Genomic DNA, 24433 nt, shown 5'->3' with positions numbered 1-24433 from the left:
AATCCCTTTTTTTATTTCAACATGAAACATGAAATAATTAATTACGATGTTCAAAACTATCTTCTACCGACCAAATTATATGGTTTTGACTTCCCTTTTTTTCTCTTTTTTACTCCATATTCCCTTTTTTTCCCCTCTTTTAAAAACATCTCCTATTTTGGTCCTTTTTGACAGAATATCGTAAACATTTAGATAATTTTCCTATATTTTTTCAATAGGCCTATAACTTCCTGACCAAGTGAAAATAAAGAACGTTCTTCTTCTGATTCCAGACAATGAAAAACTAATAAGGTGTGCTGATTTAGAGTTCGGGATAAAAAGAAAATATTCACCTCTGGTTTCAGTTGATGTTGAGCGGTCATTTTCTGTTTATAAAGATATTCTACGTTCAAAGAGGCAGAATCGTATTGAAATGTTCAATGTGATCAAATTCAACACTCTCCTTATGTTGTGAAGCGATAAATATAAGCTTGTATATGCTATGTGTATCCATGAATGTGCTGAAGTGTATTTTCAATTAAAATAGCATCCTTATGAAGGAGTAATATAGTCCTTTTGAAGTCCTTTTTTGACTATATCAAATACAACACTTTTCTTATGTTGTGAAGGGATAAATGTAAGACTGTGTGTGCCATGTATATCCATAAATGTGCTGAACTGTGTTTTGGGGAGTAATATAGTCCTTTTTCAAGTCCATTTCTTTGGCTATAACTTCCCTTTTTTGTCCTTTTTGATGACAAATTTTTCCTTTAAAATCCAGTCTCTATAGTTATTATCGAACATACCTTAAAAACCGTGATCAAATTGTTTCACTACGGGATTTCAACAGGACACCTTCCGAATGCGAGTAGGAATGTTTCAAATCTCGATAGGTTGAAAGTCATTTTAATAGTGTCACTCATAAAATATAAGTTACTCATATTTATTACTAGTATTAGCCACATAATATCTTACAAGACAGAGGCAAGTTGGTTTTCATGCGACATATTTCTTCACTGCAAAAGACTGATAATTCCTTTCATATGCGTTTTTAGGTTTTGACGGTGAATGTGACCAGAAATAGGCTTTTACGTACTCCACCTTGTTCTGGAATTTAACACTTAGGCCTACTGTTTTTCTATTGTCAAATTTACAGGCTGCTAGGCCTATTCAAATTTTATTTTGAACGTCTTGTTAAAACAACACAAGTCCAAAATTAAAAATAAGGTGACGAAAGTAATTCAGATAGTACATAGGCCTATTATTATTATTATTATTATTATTATTATTATTATTATTATTATTTTCATTAGGAATAGTTACATGTTTTCTCCTGCCATTTCTTTACTAATTATTGTTAAAAGTACATCATTGACAAATATAAAGTCCTATAGGCCTATATTTCACATCAATGCTTTAGTACAGTTTTGATTATTTATAGAGCATTTTTAAATTCGAGGGCATCATACCAGAAGGGCGCATCAACAAATACAGAGTTATCGAAATATTTTAATGAAACTTATTTATGTTGAAAACAAACGTTTGGAAATTACAATGGGCATGAGAAGGAATCGAAGAAAGTACCTTGTTATGTAGATAAAAATATGAGGAATTATTCTATATTTAAATGTACTGTATCTAATGTAAGATTGCAGTTTTGTTGATAACCCCTTCTGGCGTGATGTCCTCGATATAGTTTACTACCTTGGGGTAATAGTTGCAATGTCCGGAAGACAATTTTAGTTCAGGAAAAGGCAGTGCCATAATAGGTTTAACTTCAACTGCCCACACAAACCATTAATATTATTGTAAATGTATGTATTTATTTACACTGCAAGAGGGCATGCACCCGGTGGCAGTGGTATACACAGTATAAACAATACACAATAAAGAAATGATAAGCAATATTTAAAATACACAATACAAGAGGAAATCGTGACTGTAACAGCTATGTATCCTTTAACTAATTATATATGGTTATAAAATGAGAAATTCTAATGAGGTTGCAAGTTTTTCACTCTATTATGGTCTTAGGAAGAAGGATTACTTTTACGTTTCTAAATGCAGACAGTCCAAGATAATGAAAAATTCCACGATCAGTGATCTTAGAATATGCAATAAGCTGGTTAAAAATATTTTTTCAAAAGAATACCATAAAATGACTTATCTCTGGTTGGCTGACGCAGAAGGAATTTTACAATAGGCCTATGAATGAATTTTTAGATTTCAGCAATATTGTGTTATAACTATCTGTGAGCTATTGTTTTTCGTCTACCAGTTATTGTTCGCTACGTATAAGTAATTATGACTCTTTGGCACGTAATCATAAATAAATACAATACAATACAATACAATGAATGAATGAATGAATGAACGAACGAATGTAGGAATACACCGATAATGGTAGGCTTATATTACGATACAAGTTTGGGAAGTAATTTTTACAAACTCGAGAAAACGTTTGAAAAACGAGCAAAGCTGTTATGAATTTTACATGCATTTTAGCATACATAGAAGGCAGTGGTTTTCATTACAACTTTAGAGGAGTAACGTTATTTGTAATATTTCAACATAAGTACTTATCTAGAGTGACAAATTTGAATTAAGTAAAATCAACATTCAATCGTGGCGGCCGTTTGCTGTAACGACGAGAAAATACACTATCGTGCAAAAGTAAATATTCTAGTTTTTTATTTATTTCTGCTCAGAGCTATAAATGAGTCACAATATATTATTATTATTATTATTATTATTATTATTATTATTATTATTATTATTATTATTATTATACTTACTGGCTTTTAAGGAATCCGGAGGTTCATTGCCGCCCTCACATAAGCCCGCCATTGGTCCCTATCCTGAGCAAGATTAATCCAGTCTCTATCATCATATCCCACCTCCCTCAAATCCATTTTAATATTATCCTCCCATCTACGTCTCGGCCTCCCTAAAGGGCTTTTTCCCTCCGGTCTCCCAACTAACACTCTATATTCATTTCTGGATTCGCCCATACGTGCTACATGTCCTCCCCATCTCAAACGTCTGGATTTAATATTCCTAATTATGTCAGGTGAAGAATACAATGCGTGCAGTTCTGTGTTGTGTAACTTTCTCCATTCTCATGTAACTTCATTCGTCTTAGCCCCAAATATTTTCCTAAGAACATTATTCTCAAACACCCTTAACCTATCTTCCTCTCTCAAAGTGAGAGTCCAAGTTTCACAGTCATACAGAAAACCGGTAATATAACTATTTTATAAATTCTAACTTTCAGATTTTTTGACAGCAGAATGGATGATAAAAGCTCCTCAACCGAACAATAACAGGCATTTCCCATATTTATTCTGTGTTTAATTTCCTCCCGAGTATCATTTATATTTGTTACTGTTGCTCCAAGATATTTGAACTTCTCCGCCTCTTCAAAAGATAAATTTTCAATTTTTATATTTCCATTTCGTACAATATATTATTATTATGTCTTCAAATAACCGATTAAATCTTTAATAACACTGTATTCGTTCATAGTGTGTATGTTCTTTTTAAGAAGTTTCACAATTTTAATTTCTCAGAAAGAGAGATTCCTATTTTATAATCCTAGTACATTTTAAGTTACACTTCGATTTAGACATATCTATCTTAACTTTTGTTTAATAGCATGCAATAGCTATCTGAATAAGTTTTTTTACTGACATGCCACTTCACTTTTTCCCCACTATAGTATGTTTCACTTTCCATTTTTTAATCAAGTGTGTTGATAAAATTTAAACTAATTTTTGAGACTAGTATTATTTCTAACGAACTCTGCTGGTGTTCCAGATTCGCGATTTGTCCGGATCTGAGAGAGCACATGTGGCGGCAACTGGAAGGGGGATCGCCGCGACGCTGGAAGACGGAGGCTCCGCCCCTAGATCGCATGGCGCCGCCCGTGGAGAAGTCAGCTACGCCGGCTCGATAGCTGCGAGCGGCGCGGGGAGACCCAGACGCACAGCGGCAAGACCAGCGCCTCGCCCCCCGAGCAAGGACGAAGAGGGAAGCGGTTCCATGCGGCCAAGATGTAACGGCAACTCTCTGACAAGGTCTGAGGTCAGTTCTAGGCTTATCTTCCGAACACAAACACGCACTGCAGTCCATTGCTGCTCAACGATTCTATAGAATTCATTTCACTAGCATAATTTTATTTTAATCAATTACGCAGATCGTTTGTCTCAATATTATTCAGAGAAAGTTTTACTCGGGACAGTTTCCATTGTTGTAAACAGGACGGCAAGAAACTTGGATGTACAAGTATATTCCTCACATAGTTTTAAAGGCAGGATGCAAGGGTACTTTGTCCCTCGAAACGAGTTTTCTTTCAAATGTTTCCATTGTTGTAAACATGTGAATAAACAGGACGGCATGAAACTTGTATATACGAGTATATTCGTCATATAGTTTTAAAGGCAGGATGCAAGGGTACTGTGTCACTCGAAACGAGTTTTCTTTCAAATGTTTCCATTGTTGTAAACATGTGAGTAAACAGGACGGCATGAAACTTGTATACACGAGTATATTCGTCATATAATTTTAAAGGCAGGATGCAAGGGTACTTTGTCTCTCGAAACGAGTTTTCTTTCAAATTTTTCCATTGTTGTAAACATGTGAATAAACAGGACGGCATGAAACTTGTATACACGAGTATATTCGTCATATAGTTTTAAAGGCAGGATGCAAGGGTACTGTGTCACTCGAAACGAGTTTTCTTTCAAATGTTTCCATAGTTGTAAACATGTGAATAAACAGGATGGCAAGAAACTTGGATGTACGAGTATATTCGTCATATAGTTTTAAAGGCAGGATGCAAGGGTACTTTGTCACTCGAAACGAGTTTTCTTTCAAATGTTTCCATTGTTGTAAACATGCGAATAAACAGGACGGCAAGAAACTTGGATGTACGAGTATATTCGTCATATAGTTTTAAAGGCAGGATGCAAGGGTACTCTGTCACTCGAAACGAGTTTTCTTTCAAATTTTTCCATTGTTGTCAAAAAATAGTGTGAAAAACATGAGGTTTACATACTTGTCTTATAGTTTTAAAGACAAGATGCAACGGTAGTTTGTCACTCGAAACGAGTTTTCTTTCAAATGTTTCAATTGTTGTAAAAAGAGTGTGAAAAACAACGTTTACATATTTGTCATAATAGCTTTAAAGATAGGACATAATGGTAGCTCGTCACTCGAAACGGGTTTTCTTTCAAATGTTTCAATTGTTGTAAAACAGTGTGAAAAACACAACGTTTACATATTTGTCATATAACTTTAAAGACAGGACGCAATGGTAGCTTGTCACTCGAAACGAGTTTTCTTTCAAATGTTTCCATTTTTGTAAAAAAGAAGTGTGAAAAACACAACGTTTACATTCTTATCTTATAGTTTCAAAGACAGGATGCAGGGTAGCTTTTCACTCGAAACGAGTGTTCTTTCAAAGGTTTCCATTGTTGTAAAAAAAGTGTGAAAAATACAAGGTTTACATACATGTCTTATACGGGGACATCACTTTATTTTTACCAACACTTTTAACATTAACCTGGCTATACTCGGAAACACTGTTGCCCCCTTCCATTACAGGAGTTTGATGTTACTAGTGCAATATGTAAACAAATCATTTTACTAGGTATAGGAGGAGAGAAAAGTAGTGTATCCATTTATGTTGTAGGGAAATACGATATTACGATTTTCAGTTTGATCATCACTCTTACTTAATTTATCAAAATACAGTAGAGTAGTAACATTTTTTTTTTCAAAAACTCAACTTTTAAGGCGGCTATGTTCGTTATGTAATGTCTACTTTATTTAGCATATTAATTATTGACGTTATCATACAATATAGAGAGTGCATTTCAGTTGAGGGGGTCATAAGTAAAGGGCTGTAAGTGCACTTAAGTTACTTTTGAGAAAATGGGGTATAAATATTTAAGCTTTCGTAAAATCGGTGAAATTTTTTATTTAAATTTTAATGTGTGATGCGATTAAAATATCCCTTTGCCACTAAAATTTTAGATACTTTTGCTTACACTGAATGCACTTAACTCATGTTATTACAAATGTCACTAGCATTCCTTTGCTTCTAGCCACCTCAATTCAAAAAAAGCTAATCTGAATTTTTAAACAAGCTGCTGAAAATGGTTGCCGTTCATTACAATGCAGGCTTCAATTCAGTACGCATATTATTAAAAACATTTTGAAGCATATTCTCTGAAATTGAATTTATCGTTTCTTGAATATAATTTTTTAGTACGATATTATTAATATAGGTTCTTTCTTCTATAGAAAACGCAATCATATTTATGAAACACACTATACACTGCAGTGTTTACTTCACTGCTTGAAGACTTCGAATGCAACAGCGGCCGTAAGTTTGTGTGTCTGACGGGAGCAAGGACATTAGTGAAGGGGTGAGAGTGAAGTACATTCAGAAATGCAGGTACAATAAAAATGCAAGTAAAAATAAAATGATGTCCCTGTAGTTTTAAAGATAGGATGCTATTGATAGCTTGACACTCGAAACGAGTTTTCTTTCAAATGTTTCAATTGTTGTAAAAAAAAAGTGTGAAAATCACAACGTTTACATACTTGTCTTATAGTTTTAAAGACAGGATGCAATAGAACCTTGTCACTCGAAACGAGTTTTCTTTAAAAAATAATGTTCCCACTATTGTAAATATATTTGAAAAACATCAAGCCATTTGGAAACATGGATGTACCTTCGTCATATAGTTTTAAAGATAGTGGTAGATTTTCAATGCGGAGTTTTCTTTCGACATTTTCCATTGTTGTAAACATGTGTAGAAGGAACTTTTATAAATTTGTATCTTTTTAATAATAATAATAATAATAATAATAATAATAATAATAATAATAATAATAATAATAATAATAATGTTTATTGCCTGAAACATATAATACAAAGAAATAGTGTAAATATACAACATTCTAGCGCTCCCCTGAAAGAGAGTGGTCTCATGATATATCTTCGCCAGCCAGTTCAAAAACAGAAAGCAGTGGTAACTTTTGAGTAATAACATTTTTTTTTTTTTCAAATATTTTCATCGTTGTAAATATATGTGAATAACACAGCGTTTATATACTAGGATCTACTTTCGTCATACTGTTTTAAATATAGGATGCAATAGAAGCGTGTAACTCAGAAAAAGTTATCTTCCAACTGTTTCCACTGTTGTAAGAAAAAGTGTGGAAAATACAGCGTTTATATCTACCTTTGTCGTGTAGTTTGAAAGACAGGATGGAATGGAAACTTGTCACTCGAAAGGAGTTTTCTTTCAAATGTTTTTATTGTAAAAAATGAGGAAAAAGAACAACGTTTATATACTTTAATCTACCTTCATCATTAGATACCCTTTAGACAGGATATATTAGCTTTTCACTCGAAGCTAGTTTTCTTTCAAATGTTTCAATTGTTGTAAAAATAGTGTGAAAAACACAACGTTCACATGCTTGTCTTGTAGTTTTAAAGATAGGATGTAATGATAGCTTGACACTCGAAACGAGTTTTCTTTCAAATGTTTTAATTGTTGTAAAAAAGTGTGAAAAACACAACGTTTACATACTTGTCTTAAAGTTTTAAAGATATGATGCATGGTAGCTTTTCACTCGAAACGAGTTTTCTTTCAAATGTTTCAATTGTTGAAAAAAAGTGTGAAAAACACAACGTTTATATACCTGTCTTATAGTTTTAAAGATATGATGCAATGATAGCTTGACACTCGAAACGAGTTTTCTTTCTAATGTTTCAATTTCTGTAAAAAAAAGTGTGAAAAAACAACGTTTACATACTTGTCTTATAGTTTTAAAGATATGATGCAATGATAGCTTGTCACTCGAAACGAGTTTTCATTCAAATGTTTCAATTGTTTTTAAAAAAGTGTGAAAAACACAACGTTCACATACTTGTCTTATAGTTTTAAAGATATGATGCAATGATAGCTTGTCACTCGAAACGAGTTTTCTGTCAAATGTTTCAATTGTTGTAAAAAAGTGTGAAAAACAACGTTTACATACTTGTCTTATAGTTTTAAAGACAGGATGCAATAGTAGCCTGTCACACGATTTGCTGAACTGTTGATTAACTCGCGATGAGTTAAAAATGATAACTAAAGAGTAATAAAACATATCATTTGATATTTATTATTATCTCACAGAGTCTAAAAGGCTATCGACAATGTCAACAATAACAAGTAAAACAATAACAATATAAAACACTATATTTCCTGAATCATAAAATTCATTAATGTTATAAAATACCTTATGGGTCAGCCAACCAGAGACAAGTCGTTTAACGACTTCCTTTCAAAATAAAAAAAAATCACCAGGCAGCTTTTTGCACATTTTAAAAGCACTGATCGAATAATTATACATTGTCTTTGAGAGTCTACATTTACAAATGTCAAAGTAAATGGAACTATAAAAATTGGAGATTTATCCTTCGAAGAGGTGGAAAAATTCAAATATCTTGGAGCAACAGTAACAAATATAAATGACACTCGGGAGGAAATTAAACGCAGACTAAATATGGGAAGTGCCTGTTATTATTCGGTTGAGAAGCTTTTGTCATCTAGTCTTCTGTCAAAAAGTCTGAAAGTTAGAATTTATAAAACAGTTATATTATAGGTTGTTCTGTATGGTTGTGAAACTTGGACTCTCACTTTGAGAGAGGAACAGAGATTAAGGGTGTTTGAGAATAAGGTTCTTAGAAAAATATTTGGGGCTAAGAGGGATGAAGTTACAGGAGAATGGAGAAAGTTACACAACACAGAGCTGCACGCATTGTGTACTTCACCTGACATAATTAGGAACATTAAATCCAGACGTTTGAGATGGGCAGGACATGTAGCACGTATGGGCGAATCCAGAAATGCATATAGATTGTTAGTTGGGAGGCCGGAGGGAAAAAGGCCTTTAGGGAGGCCGAGACGTAGGTGGGAAGATAATATTAAAATGGATTTGAGGGAGGTGGGATATGATGGTAGAGACTGGATTAATCTTGCTCAGGATAGGGACCGATGGCGGGCTTATGTGAGGGCGGCAATGAACCTCCGGGTTCCTTAAAAGCCAGTAAGTAAGTAAGTAAGTAAAGTAGTCCTGTTTCCTAAGATTATAAGAATGAGAACAACTTGTAGTCTCATTAGAATTTCTCATTTTGTACCCATATGTAACTGCTTCAGGGATATATAATCCAGTTACAGTCATAATTTTTTTATTTTATAAATTAATAATGATTTACTATGAACCGTGGAAGACAAACCAGTTACGGATGTTATTACTTTTTTTGAACTAAAATATCTTCTGTATTTGACAACTATTACCCCTGATTAGTAAACTATATCCCATAGTGCTCTGAAAATATACAAAGTAAGCTGTTATAAAATATTGATGTAGAACATAACGTTTTAAATTTCTCAATAAATAAACCACCCTTCAAAATTTGACAGTAATATAGTTAATGTGTTCCTCCCAGGTTAGTTTGGGGTCAAGAATAATCCCCAGCATCTTCACTCTATTAATTGTATCATTGCTTTTAAATGAAAAAGTTAAGGATCAGTATTTGTTTTAACAAGTCTTCTACATTAAAAAAAAATATTATTCTTAATTCTATGTGCTCAGTTCATCATTAAACTCATAGGGAAGACAAACTGTATATTAGTATGTAGTACGGGTAGTAGGACCCAAAATATTCCTGAATATATTTAAATTTCTTAAATTGTCTATCAGATAATGTTAAAGATTTACCTTATAATTAAGTCGTTTAAAAAGATCATTAAATCTCTTCTACCTGCAAAATCTCTTTGTAGTGTACAAGAATTTAATGATACTTAAATTCTATGTAATTTACTAGTAATATATAAATAACTGCACTCTTGAACTTCAATTCCATGCAAATTTTACAAGCTGTTTCTCACACTTTTTTCGGCACTTTTCGTCACGTTCGAAGTGTACAAGCTCTTACAATTTTGATGATAGGAACATGAAATTTTTACTGGATGTTCTATTTTATACTGTTATGTTTTATGATTAAATGAATATATTTTGGAATACAAAATTAAATATTCAGCGGTAAAGTAAAATTTGTATTTTTTAGGTAGGCTATGCAACGGTTATAAATTTTTCCCTCTCTTTTGTAGTAGATGTAAAAGACTAATGCGTGATGTTTTTCTAAATATGTCACTGGTCTTGCAAACCAAATTTCAAACATTTTATGAAAAATTGAGGGACACATTTCATTTTTAAATATGCAAATTTTTCAAAATAATTTTATTAATAACTCAAAAACTAATTGACTCTTAGAAATGAAACACCACTTTTACTTCATCGGGAGTGCCAACCAAAAGTGTACTATTATTATCTTTCAAATAAAAATTATTATTATTATTATTATTATTATTATTATTATTATTATTATTATTATTATTATTATTATTATTATTATTATCTATCACGCCGTGACTATGTGGTGTACAAAAAATCAAGGACGTAGCTTGAAAAATGTAGAAAATAGAAATTTCACCCATCACCCCCTTCAACCTACTTTTCTAGTTAACCATGCAATTAATTACAAAATATATCAGAGTTTTTTTTTTATTTTAATGTACTCTATTACTCAGTCAATCTGCACAGTTTCGGGTATATCACTTCTGTCCTGTATGTAAACATTAATTGTAACACATTTATTGATTTTCTAATATATATATATATATATATATATATATATATATATATATATATATATATATACAGGTTGTCATTTGACATTTCTGTCTCTCCTGACATTGGCTTACTTGTAACCCACTTCTGTGGTTAGGGCGCCTGGAAGGCGGAGTTACGCTGTCCCGATGATGATGATGATGATGATGATGATGATTATGAATTGCCAGGAGAGGTCTTAAACCTAAGCCTAACCTAAAATTCTTGTAATACTGCAACGTGCAAAAAGCGTATGTTTATACGCGTGTTATTAAATATTAGATATGAAACTAGATATGAATGGATGTAGCCAAAACAGTAGAGCAGGTTTAGCGTGACTAAAGATTGGGGGCATGGAAGGGTCACAAAATTGTCACCGAAGAAGGAGAGCGCCTTTGTCCTTTGTGTAGGGAAAAGGACTCCTGGAGACACATTTTATCCCAGTGTGACGAAACGGAAAATATCCGGAGAAAATATCTACTACCCTCGATGCTAAGTCAGAATAGGGATTCGCTTGAATATCTTGACCTCATGAGAAATAGAGAATGCGAAGAAAAGACTGGATTGTTCCTCTTGAAGGCGAGACAGCTTAGAGCTTCATCTGTTGAAGTATATGATGCGAATTGACGAAGGGATAATGGTAACTATTCAATTATGCACTTTTATGTCTGTTTCTATATAAGGTTAGGATATATTATATAATGCGTTTTGTTTGTGTTATTTTCATATTAATCTGTGCGTTCTTTTGGAAAGTGGTTGTATCTAACCACAGGTGAGGGGGGTGAAATCTGCAAAGTAAGACTTATTTTTATACAGCACATAGGGTGAAAAGACCTCTGCGTTGGATTTAAGAGAAAATTATGATAGTGTAGTGCATCTGTATGTATAATACTGCTGAATAAATCCATCTATCTGTCTGTCTACAAAATATTGTACGTTAGAAGCTATGGCCTTTGAATTACGTAATTATATTCTACGTTCGGGAAATAGTTTGAAAGTTACAGGCATACAATTGTACAAAAAGGCTTTTGCTGAATGTTAACAACGACAGCTTGAGTGCTGTATCGTCCTATGCAGAGATAGTACCATGGCTGTCCTGAATTAATGATTTTATTGAATTAACTTAGGAACAAAAACGTATTTACGTCAATACATTACGAAAAAAATAGTTCCATTGCTATTTTTTATTCGGTTACGAAATGGAATTATAAAAATTGGACATTTCTCCTTTCAAAACGTGGAAAAATTTAAATACTCTGGAGAAACAGTAACAAATGTAAATGATACTCGAGAGGAAATTAAATGCAGAATAAATACGGAAAATCCCTGCTGCTATTTGGTTGAAAAGCTTTTGTCATCCACTCTTCTTTAAAAAAAACTGAAAGTTAGGATTTATAAAACAGTTATATTACTGGTTTTTCTATATGGTTGTGAAACTTGGACTCTCAGTTTGAACGACAAACAGAGGTTAAGGGTATATGAGAATAAGTTGCTTAGGAAAATATTTGGAGCTAAGAGAGATAAAGTTACAGGAGAATGGAGAAAGTTACACAACGCACAACTGCACGCATTGTATTCTTCACCTGACATAATTAGGAACATAAAATCCAGACGTTTGAGATGGGCAGGGCATGTAGCACGTATGGGCGAATCCAGAAATGTATTTAGAGTGTTAGTTGGGAGACCGGAGGGGAAAAGACTTTTGGGAAGGCAGAGACGTAGATGGGAGGATAATATCAAAATAGATTTGAGGGAGGAGGGATATGATGATAGAGACTGGATTAATCTTGCTCAGGATAAGAACCCATGGCGGCAATGAACCTACGGGTTTCTTAAAAATCATTTGTAAGAAATATGTAAGACTTGCAATATGAAAAATGCCTGTTATTATTCAGTTGAGAGAAGGTTTTGTCATCCAGTCTGCTTTCAAAAAAGCTGGAAGTTAGAATTTATAAAACAGTTATATTACCGATTGTTCTGTATGATTGTGAAACTTGGACTCTCACTTTGAGAGAAGAACAGAGGTTAAGTGTGTTTGAGAATAAGGTGATTTGGAAAATATTGGAGCTAAGAGAGATAAAGTTACAGGAGAACGGAGAAAGTTACACAATGCAGAACTGCACGCATTGTATTCTTCACCTGACATAATTAGGAACAGTAAATCCAGACTGTTGAGATGGGCAGGGCATATAGAACGTACCGGCGAATCCAGAAATGCATATAGAGTGTTAGTTGAGAGACCGGAGGGGAAAAGACCTTAGGGGAGGCAGAGACGTAGGTGGGAGGATAATATTAATATAGATTTGAGGCAGGAGGGATAGACTACGATTATAGGGAATGGATACTCTTGCTCAGGATAGGATTCCATGGCGGGCTTATGTGAGGGCGGCAATGAACCTACGGGTTCCTTAAAAACCATTTGTAAGTTGGCTAAGTAAATAAGACTTTCAATATGGAAAATGCCTGTTATTATTCACTTGAGAAAATTTTGTCATCTAGTCTGCTGTCAAAAATATTAAAGTTAGAATTTATAAAACAGTTATATTGCAAATTGTTCTGTATGGTTGTGAAACTTGGACTCTCACTTTGAGAGAGGAAAGGTATTAAGGATGTTTGAGAATAAGGTGTTTAGGAAAATATTTGGGGCTAAGAGAGATAAAGTTGCAGGAGAATGGAGAAAGTTACATGACACAGAACTGCACGCATTGCATTCTTCACCTAACATAATTAGGAACATTAAATCCAACGTTTTAGATGGGCAAGGCATTTAGAACGTATGGATGAATCCAGAAATTCATATAGAGTGTTAGTTGGGAGATCTGAGGGAGAAAGACCTTTGGGGAGGTCGAGACGTAGATGGGAGAATAAAACGAGTATTAAATGGATTTGAGGAAGGTGGGATATGATGGTAGGGGCTGGATAATCTTGCTCAGGATAGGAATCCATGGCGGGCTTATGTGAGGGCGACAATGAACCTACGGGTTCCTTAAAAACCATGTGTAAGTAGGCTAAGTAAATAAGACTTGCAATATGGAAAATGCCTGTTATTATTCAGTTGAGAAAATTTTGTCATCTAGTCTGCTGTCAAAAAACTTAGTTAGAATGTATAAAACAGTTATATTGCAGATTGTTCTGTATGGTTGTGAAATTTGGTCTGTCACTTTGAGAGAGGAAAGATATTAAGGGTGTTTGAGAATAAGGTTTTTAGGAAAGTATTTGGGGCTAAGAGGGATGAAGTTACAGGAGAATGGGGAAAGTTACACAACACAGAACTGCACGCATTGTATTCTTCACGTGACATAATTAGGACGTTTGAGATTGGCAGGACATATAGCACGTATGGGCAAAGTCAGAAATGCATGTAGAGTGTTAGTTGGGAGGCTGGAAGAAAAAAATACCTTTGTGGAGGCCGAGGCGTAGATGGGAGGATAGTATAAAAATGGATTTGAGGGAGGTGGGATATGATGATACAGGTTGGATTAAACTTGCACACGATAGGGACGAATGGCGGGCTTATGTGAGGGCGGATTTCTTAAAAGCCACTTGTCTCTATTCCATCGATAGTGCGAGTTGGATGTGACATATTAATTTGCAGTCGAGAGTTACTTTTGATTACCAGGTTATATTTTTCTAAGGCATTCTCCAATCGTAAGGGGAATGTCGAGTAACTTCTTACCGAGGTCTAGAACTTACACCTCGTCAAATATGCCTACCATTGCACTATCACCGATATGACGGACGGGCACAATTTACTTTCACACAGCGTTGAGACCGAAAAACGCTTACGCTAACAGATTGAAATAGAATTATAATTTTCACCACGACTTTCGCTTATCTATATTGTCCGCAACACATATGCCTATTCTATTAACTTATTTAACGACATTGTCTCAACTGCATTCATTACTTATTCAGTATCAGCTAAATGAATGGGTTTCCAATCCGATTTAATTCAGGATAGGTTAGGTCTCTCTCTCCCTGAAATGAAAAGACCTACATTGAAGTTCATTCTCTATCTATTCGTATTCATACTGATTCGCCTAAACACTATCTATCAATTCTATTGATTATCTGTTGGACGTAAATTAATGGTCTCTAACAGGATCTTAAGACGTCATTGTTATTGTAAGCATATTTAATAAACTAGTTTAATGGAGTCCATTTCCAATGATTATTTAATGTAGGGTTAAACTAGTAAGCTTACACAACTGATTTTGGTTAAATCCTAAGCCTCTGTTAAATGTTTATTTTATCAACATTAACAGACCATTGAAAATAATATAAACTAAGCCGAATAATAACAAATTTTACTTTCACAGTATTTGAGAAAACATATCTCATAATACAATAAAAAAGGGATGTCATGAAGATGACATATTAAATAATTACAGGCGAATCGTAATAACTCAGTTTCTATAATACTAGTGGCTTGTGCAGCAAATGCTGCAAACTAAGTTCATTAGACGTTCAAATAAACATTTTTCAGATTTATTTTCAATGAAGAACACCAGACATTCTGAAAGTTATTTGCTTCCATAATAATGAAAGATACTCTCTCTCGAGCCAATACTGAAGAGAACCACGCATATAAATATCTACACCACACCGCCATTAAATATACGAAAAAGACCCAATCCCACTTGATTAATAATTATAAAAATATTTGATTTTTAATAATATTATTATCTTACGTAAGTTTCATAGCTTTCAGTAACATATACTATATAGCCGCCACTCAGTAAAATATAGAAATCAAAATATAATTTAAGTTATTCTCTATATCTACTTATATAACCCCAAAACGTTTCACTTTCATATTATCAATATAGCATTAATATGTATAATTAATGAAAAATAGTCACATCATGGCATTAACTACAATAATATTTCATTTCTAATGGTAATAATGTCATCAAATCACCTCAAGTTTTGTAGTTTTTAATATCCAATACATAGCTGTACCTAGAAAATTGCACACCACAGAATCGAACCTGTAAATTATTTTTAGTAAGTTAAGTTTTTAATAACCAATTTTATTTGAGCTCTAAATATGTCAGCATTCTTGCAGGTCATGGCCTTCGTGTAATATTGTTTACTGTAGTGTGTTTTTTGTTTTATTCTGAAATGCTATTAGCTAGTTCTCAAAACTGACGACAGATAAATCTTGTAAAATAGGAAAATTATGTTGAAAAATTGGCATTTCACTGAAAACTACTATTTTTCTGAAAAACATTGAGTTCCAAGCTTCAAAATGAGGGGTCATTTATTAAAATCCGTTCAGCCGTTTTCCCGTAATTTCCATTACCAGTTCAAATTATATATTTGCTGCCTAATATTTTATCATTAATTTTATTGAATAATTTCAAGGGGAAAATTGTTCCGGGGCCGGGTATCGAACCCGGGGTCTTTGGCTGTGCGTGCCAACGCTCTACCGATTGAGCTACCCCGGAACTCTACTAGACCCAGGCTCAATTATTTTTTTATATCCACATACTTCACGTGGGTTGACAAGACGTCAAGACCCAGCATTGAGTGCACATTTTTTCTATTTGACTTAAATTGTGGTTTTCTGCTAACGAACGCACGTTTCTATTGGTTCGCACGCTCTTAGCGGCGATATGTGAAACTAACTGTGTGCGAACTATTCCATTAAAAACTCGTGGACATATAGCACAGATTTACACACAAATAATTATGATATATTTCATAACTTCCCACAATAAAATCACGAAACCAGTGAGTTCTTTTTTAATAACCCTGTATCTTTTATTTATTTACATACTAAACCAGTTACACTATATTGTAACAATTTCTAATGTTATATTTATATGTGTGAAAATCATTTTCTTAAATTATGGAAATCATAATAGCCTACGTTACTGCCAAGATCATATATACCGAGGTTGCTCGAGCTTATAAGGCTCTGACAGTAGCAACTTTTGTAATGTAGTGTGAATACAATATAATAAGTAAAGGAAACTCAGGAACAGTTTTATTTCTCGTATGAAAGATACAAATCAATTAACAACAAACCGTTGCCAAGGAGAGCTAAAATTTTCATGGCCCACTCCGTTGTGTAATGAACACAGACGTAGATCAGTTGCGAATTCAGAACTCAGAGCCCTACAGTCAGGTTTACTATGCTGCCATCTAGTTGTTACATAAGGAGTCACGTCACAACTCACATTTGAATTGCATTAGTGCCTGTACTGCCATCTCGTGTTCGTTTACGGCGGATGGGTGGCGATCCTAGCGGTTGTTCTCTTCAAAGTGCTACCGATTTTAACATAGGGATGAGCTATCTGTTTTATATATTATGATCTAGGGTTACTATATATTGAAATTCCTCTCTTTTAATTTTAAAACGGGAGACCGTAAAATAATGTTCCTAAATGATTTATTATAGCGCTGTAAGAAATACATAAAAAATTAACTGTACATTTTTCCTGGTTGGCAGCTTAAATGTAAGTAAATTTGTATTGACTTTTCCCATGCGATGGAATCCAGTGTACATGATGGTGGGAGTGAGATGGTACACCCTGCTCAAAAATAAACTCGTCTTCCTCTTCCAGATGTCACAACACAACGATGAAACGATGAGCTGCGAAATTCAGAACACAAAAGCACTCTAAGGTTTCGACAACGACATTTTCCAACAGTAGTTAGCGCATGCGCATATGGTAACCATGTGCTTAATAAACTAGGAGTTATTAGCTCTATATTGAGACCAAATGCGCTCCTATAGCTTACATACTTTCCGAAATAAACCATATTAAATCGTAAAAATCATTTTGGGACACGCTGTATAAGAGAAAGTTACTTTTGCCTTGTTAGCAGCTGAGATATCATTCGCATTACAAATCGCAATAGGGACGTCAAGTACAAGAATTAGCGACTAAGTGATGGTTTTTTAATGCACTAAAATAAAATAATTTCCATTATTCACTCATTAAAGCGACTGAAGCACTTTCTTCCTGATAAATTAAAATTAATCCTTGTACAAACACTCGTGATGCCACACTTTGACTACTGCGATATTATATTAAGTAACCTAAATGCAAATTTGAGCAGCAGGCTACAACGTGTGCATAATGCGTGCGTCCGTTATATTTGTAATATTCGTAAGTATGATCATGTTTCCCCGTCTTTCCAAACTCTGTCTTGGCTAAGGCTAAGCGATCGACGAGCCCTGCATTCTCTTGTTCTCTTATTTCAAATTCTGCGCACCGCTACCCCAATATATTTGGCTTCTCGTTTTCAAAATTTATCCGCATATCATCAGCTAAGTACAAGATCTCATTATAACAATTTACTCATTATATCCTACCACAAGACATCTTTATATTCTTCATCCTATACAGTTTCAGTTGCTAGAAATTGGAACTCGCTTCCGAGTGATATAAGGGGTTGTTGGACAATTGCTTCATTTAGGTCAAAATTACATAAATTCTTACTTAACAGATGAATTGCTGATTAATATTTGTTACTTATAATGAAACTAACATCCGTCCATTCTTATTATTATTATTATCTTTAATATCTCTAAATAGATTTAAAAAACCTCTAATGGCAATTACATTAATATTCTCATTATAGAAATAGAAATATATATATTCTCCCTGTAACATAGTCCTAGTAAGCTTATGTTAAATTAATTTTCATCATTTTACTAGCTATCTCAAATATTAAATTAATTATAATTCATTGAATTAAATTAGCTCATAAATTAAGTTACTACTTTACCTTATAGATTTATCTAAATTTAAATAAATGTGTAGTGAAGATTATTCCTGGACAACCTTTTAAGTGTACTGAAAATATTTGTAATTTAAATTTATGTATTGTATTGATTAAGGCTGGTTGAGTGGAAGAGAAGTCCTTATGGCCTTAACTCTGCCAGCGAAAATAAAACATTATTATTATTATTATTATTGTTATTATTATTATTATTATTATTATTATTATTATTATTATTATTAAAATAAAATATGGATTTTGAAAGACTTAATACGTTATCAGAGTGAAATGAAGGCGAAATATGCTGTGGTCTAGGGAATATCGTTGAAATCGACGAACGAAAAGCTTGGGGAAATTTTCACTGAAGCGGTAAATGATAAATTATGCCCATTTTGGCATTGTATTTTTGGTCTAACGGAAGTAACTGGTATTTTAAGAAAATATTCACAGCAACCAAAATTATTTATCGTTTTGACGAAGTTCATCAATTTTGGAAGCAAAAATATTATAAGGGCCAGAATAGCCTAATGTGCTTTCATGTTGACAACATTGTGGTTGTAACCATAACAGCACTAAGGGGTTTCCTTTAATATTTACTTTTTCTTTATCCTTGCTGTTTAAAGAAATAATTGAAGATATACATAGGCTATTATTTCCCTGGCGCAACCATTATGTTCCGTTACCGAAAATTGATCCTATTTGACTGCCTATTTACCAGAGTTGTAAGTATACAGTAGAACCTCTGTCATCCGTGGTAATGAAGGGGATGGGCTGAACGGTTAATCGAAAATATCGGATAATCCATACCATAAATATTTCGTAATTTTCTCCGTGGTGTTGTGTTTAAGACGCTAAATAGTGGACAGTTCGCTAATTTTATTCGGTTGTCAACGGGTTTTTAAGGGGCAAGAAAACTCTTTATAATGGCTGTCTACAGAAAAATAGGAATAATGGAGGTCTCATTTGTAAATTTACATACAGGATGCGTCAGAAAGAACGGATGGATTTCACAGGGCAAGAAAATTGTAAAGATTCATCAAATCAAAAATTTATTGTTATCAACATATTCACCAATACATGCAGTTTATTTATGTAAAACAACATTATCCATATGATGTCCTTGGCTTTCAATACAGGCATCGAGGCGTTTTCTGATGTTCGCCATCACTTTCACAGTCATAGCTGGTGCAATTGCCACGATTTCTTCGCGAATCGCTGTCTTCAGTTCGTCCAGTGTATGTGATCGATGTTTACAAACTTACGCCTTCAAATGGTCCCAAAGAAAGAAGTCGCAGGGCGCGAGATCTTACCGTAGCCTCGGACAATCTCAGTGCAATAGAATTTCGTCCAGGTGATTTCTTCTTTAATGTTGAACATGTGATACGAAATGAAGCCTTCCACCGTAAAATTGTATTCCGAGTTGGAATCCTAGCGTGACATCCGATGTCGAAATGAGTCCTGAGTGGCGATCACAGACTCTTCATTTTTCAAAAATGTCTCTACGATGAAAGCACGTTGTACACCAGACCAACACCATGTTCTCAACTGAAACTGCATTCTATGGCTGACCCAACAGTCGTGGTCCCCCTCACTACTCTCTCTCCTCGTTGCGTATCGATAGTTTGAAATCCATCCGTTCTTTCTGACGCACCCTCTACTTTGTTATACACTCTATACTTGTTTTTAATATCGCAGTTATAGCTCCAATCTCGTATTCTGCTGCGATATGAGCCATAGTTTCCCCTTCCCAAACCATTCAATTATTTGCACGTTTTTCGATACGTTTTCTCTTGACACCCGTGGAAGACATTTTATATAGAAATTATACAGTAGGTCCACCGCAGTGGACTAACGGTTAGCATGCATGACCGTGAAACGAGCGAGCCCGGATTCAAATCCTGTTGAGGTTTATTCCGGAGTTTTCCCTCAACCCATTAAGAGCAAATGCTTAGTAACATTCGGCGTTGGACCCTGGACTCATTTTTGCTGGCATTATTACCTTCATTTAATTTTGACGCTAATAACTTTAAAAGTTTATAAACCGTCGTAAAATAAACAATTAAAAGAAAATAAAAGTTATAGGGAATGAGATGAGAGTAAAGTGAAAGACTATTGAAACTTATGTAGGACCTATACATAATTATGTAGGTTGTGTTGTGAAATTAGGTGTTTTATTTTATGTTTTATTATTATTGTGTTAAATTGTATTGTGTATTCTTATTGTATTGTGTATAAAATTGTATATGTGTTGTAAATTGTATTATGTATTGTAAATTTTATTGTGTATTGCTTATCATTTTAACTGTGTATTGTTAATATTGTATATACCACTGCCACGGGGTGCTTGCCCACTTGCAGTGTAAATAAATACATACATACATACATACATACATACATACATATAGTACGGGAATTCTAACAGTAGACCATACTGTTTAACGATAAAGGATTGTAATAATGCTCTCTTGAAAAAATACGTACCAATACAGACCTGGGCGTTATTAACTCGATTGAGTCACTGCAGATCACGCTTTAACTCCACACTCCACCTTCCCCAGTTTAGACAGTTTTGTTTCGGTACGGTATGAGCGGAGAGGAATTCAGTGACGGATTGTATCAGGCTTTTACGAACTTACGGCTCTCGCTGGACGTCTAAAATCCACCGCTGATGCAAAGAGCCTTACTCTAAGGCAGTGTAAGCGAAAAGGACATGGGTGTGGGTGTCTTTGATCCTTTAACTTCCCGTCTTATGCCAGGGCTGTTCTAATATAATGTACAAAACAGTATTTCATGTAAATTAATATTGAAATAAAAGCGAAACAAAAACAATCGGACAATCCACCAATCGGTTAATAGGGTGACGGATAAACTGGGTTCTACTGTACTGCCATAACTTTTTTTTCCATTTGTCGGCTTTTTCTTTTTTGAACGCTTTCCAATACTCCTCTTCCTGCTGGAAAACATAATATCAAATTTTATAGCTTCTCCTTCCAGCATGTTTAGAAATACAGTCTTCTTTCGTCGTCTTCAAATTCTCAAAAAGTATGGATTTCCTAGACATGCTAATTGCACTTCTTGGCCGTAATCACATGGTACTTAGCGTCCATAAATACAGTTATCAAAAGCCTTAATGATCCAGTCATCTTTTCTTCCGTTTTGTTGTGGCAGAACCTTGCCATTTTCTGGATCAAAGTTGGAGTACATTTCATTATGGGAAATAACTTACTTAATATTCAAACGATATTCGTAATTACAGCTTTCAAGGGTCATAACTTAATGATATCCATTAATAAAAATTCCTTAATGTCTATTTTGCTGCATTGTTTTATAACTCGGCGCAGGAATTCTTTCGGACTCTAATGACATAATTGCAAAGAAGTTATGAAGTCTGTAAGGTTCTTAATGAATTCAGTAGCCGCTCTGATGTATTCGTAATTTATGGCGGATATCAAGAGCGAGTGGAATCTTATAGTGCGGTTAAGCACGTCTCTTACTGCAACTAGGAGGACTCTTTATTTAACTTCAGCTACCTGGCTTGCTTACGGCTGGGTCAAACACCTTCCGACGGTGCAGTAAAAAACCATGCTGTAAGATCGATTATATTTCAGGAACAAGTTACTGAACCTCGACGAAAAATCTGTTATCCCTAATACAACTTCGTACATTTCCATATTTTTTATTTCACTTTCCTTCTATTTTTATTGCTCTTTCCTTTTTCGCCTCTCGTCTCTTTTTGTCGCTACTCTACCTATTTTTTTCTACGTGTCGTACCATTTTCATTTCGCTCTAGCTTTGCTTCTCTTTCGCCTATAAGTTTAATGTTCCGTTGAAAACTAAAAATACGTGCTCAGTACAAGATTGCACTGATAGCAGGAAATATACCTAAGAAAAATAAAGAATTTAGACATATGAAACAATGAAAGACATGGGAGAAGAGGAAATGATAAATCATAAATGTGAAATGCTAGAAAAGGAAAGAATGGTACGAAACACAAAATGAAGAAGAAGAGTGAAAAAAATTACTTAAAAAATGAAATTAAAATTGAAATAGAGAACATTAGAATGAAAAAAAAGAGAAGAAAATAGGCAGGAAAATAAAATAAAGAAGAGGAGTAGAAAAAATAAGAATGAAGGGATAAAAGTAGAAAGAAATGAAGAAAGAAAAAACCAAACAAAAGCAAGGAATATGGAAAATAAAAACGAAAGGTTTAAAGGAAAATGAAAGGAGAAATATACAACAGAAATGTGAAAACAAATGTAATTAAGGAGCGGAGAAGAAATAAAATTAAAATTGATAAAATTACAGGTTAATAAACTAAGGAACAAGGAAGACAAATTAAAGAAAGAGTAGGAAGAAAGAATAGACAAGAGTAGAAAAATTTATGAAAGAAAGGAGAAAATAGAGACAAAATTAAAGCGAAAGGTTAAAGAAAGAATGTGAAAAGAGAAAATATAAAAAGAGAAAGTTAGGAAGAAATGAACAAGAAAGAAAGGGAGGGAGAAGAAACAAAATTAAGGTGGAGAAGTGTAGCCTATAAAAGTAGAAAGTGAGAAATAAACAATAAGAAATAAATGAACAATCGGAGGAAGAACAGAAAACTAATACATAAAGAGGATAAGTAGAAATAAAGAAAAAGGAAAAATGGAAGCAAAGACAAAATGGAGAGGAGTAGAAAGAAAGAAAGTAAGACAGGATGAGATAGAAACAAAATAATGGCGAAATTTGAAAGAAAGAAGGTTAGAAGAGGAAGTAGAAAAGAATAAAAGTTGGAAAGAAAGAATGAATGAGTGAATGAATGAAAAAATAGGAGAAAAAGGTAAAAGAAGGACGAAATTAAAATGGAGAAAGCTGTAAATGTAGAAACTAAGATACAAATAAATAAAAAATACTTAGAAAAGAAAGGCAAAATAGAAAAAAGAAGAGTAGAAAAAAAGCAAAAACAGAAAAGAAGAATGAGAGGAGAGAAGAAATAAACAAGAAGACTAGAAATAAGTAAGGAAGAAAGAAAGAAAGAAAACATTAGAAAGAGAGAAAGAAACAAACAAACAGGGATGGAGAAGCAAAAACGGGAGAGGAACAAAATTAAGACAAATGCTTGCAAAACAGAATGAAAGAAAAGAAAATGGAAAAGTATAAAAAAGAAAGGCAACATAAAAAGCAAAGACTGCAGTGAGGGAAAAAGGAATGGTAAATATTTAAAAACAAAAAGGAAGTGAAATTGGAAGAAAGAAGAAATATTCATAGAGAAAATAGTAAAGGAGAAATAAATAAGAATGAATGAATGAAGCCTCCGGTATAGTTCAGTCGGCGGAAGCGCATGAATTCTGATCCGGAGCTGCGCTCGGGCTTGGGTTCGATTCCCGCTTGGACTGATTACCTGATTGTATTTTTCCGAGGTTTTCCTCAATCGCAAGACGAATGTCAGTTAATCTGTAGCGAATCTTCGATCTCACCTCGCCAAATACTATGTGGCTATCACCAATTTCACCGACGCTAAATAACCCAGTTGTTCATACAGCGTCGTTAAATAACGAAGAAAAAGAATGAATAAATAAATGAATGATTACAAATTAGATTACTTTTCATTACACAGGGTGTCACGACTAATGATTAGCATTTTAGGAATATGTTCTATAGGTCATTTTGAGTATAAGTTGTTATATAAACATGGGTCCTATTATAATATTATCATTAGTTTGAAAGTTATTCGTAAAACTCCAAACGTCATACTGTGAATCAGGCTTTGGAGTTGCATCGTAATAGAAACATGGGAATGTAAACTAAACAGAGGATTGCGCTGTGACGTGAAGTACGGAGAAACTTAAACAGATGGTGATTATCATCTGCGCTTATCAGGGACATCTGTGACGAGGTACGTAATGCTATATGCGCGCCATTCACACCAGTGAGACTAACTGCATTGAAGTGGAAAGGGGGAATATTTTAAAATCTCCTTTCAAACTGAAGTATATTTATTTTATG

General features: G+C 33.9%; 2 protein-coding genes and 1 non-coding gene across 7 annotated transcripts in view; 1 reads left to right on the top strand and 2 right to left on the bottom strand.

Moving 5' to 3' along the window:
• The window catches only part of LOC138714796 (uncharacterized), a 1282494-nt gene that overhangs the window by 1023999 nt on the left and 234062 nt on the right, over positions 1-24433 (bottom strand). The gene's annotated exons all lie outside the window — the stretch shown is intronic.
• Positions 1-24433, top strand: part of LOC138714795 (uncharacterized) — a 521014-nt gene that overhangs the window by 460427 nt on the left and 36154 nt on the right. For 2 of the 3 annotated variants that reach the window (XR_011336087.1, XM_069846932.1), the window contains exon 3: positions 3796-4062. Coding sequence is in view for 2 of the 3 variants with exons in the window: in XM_069846932.1 (XP_069703033.1) it covers positions 3796-4062 (267 nt within the window). In the remaining variant the exon portion in view is untranslated. The remainder of the gene's footprint in view (positions 1-3795; positions 4063-24433) is intronic. The other variant, XM_069846931.1, reaches the window with a different exon arrangement.
• Positions 16091-16163, bottom strand: TRNAC-GCA (transfer RNA cysteine (anticodon GCA)). The gene has a single exon. It is a non-coding gene; the product is annotated as a tRNA-Cys (tRNA).

Source organism: Periplaneta americana, chromosome 15, assembly GCF_040183065.1.
Source record: "Periplaneta americana isolate PAMFEO1 chromosome 15, P.americana_PAMFEO1_priV1, whole genome shotgun sequence".
NCBI lineage: Eukaryota > Metazoa > Arthropoda > Insecta > Blattodea > Blattidae > Periplaneta > Periplaneta americana.
Note: the sequence above shows the minus strand (reverse complement) of the source record. Positions and strands in the feature narration are given on the sequence as shown.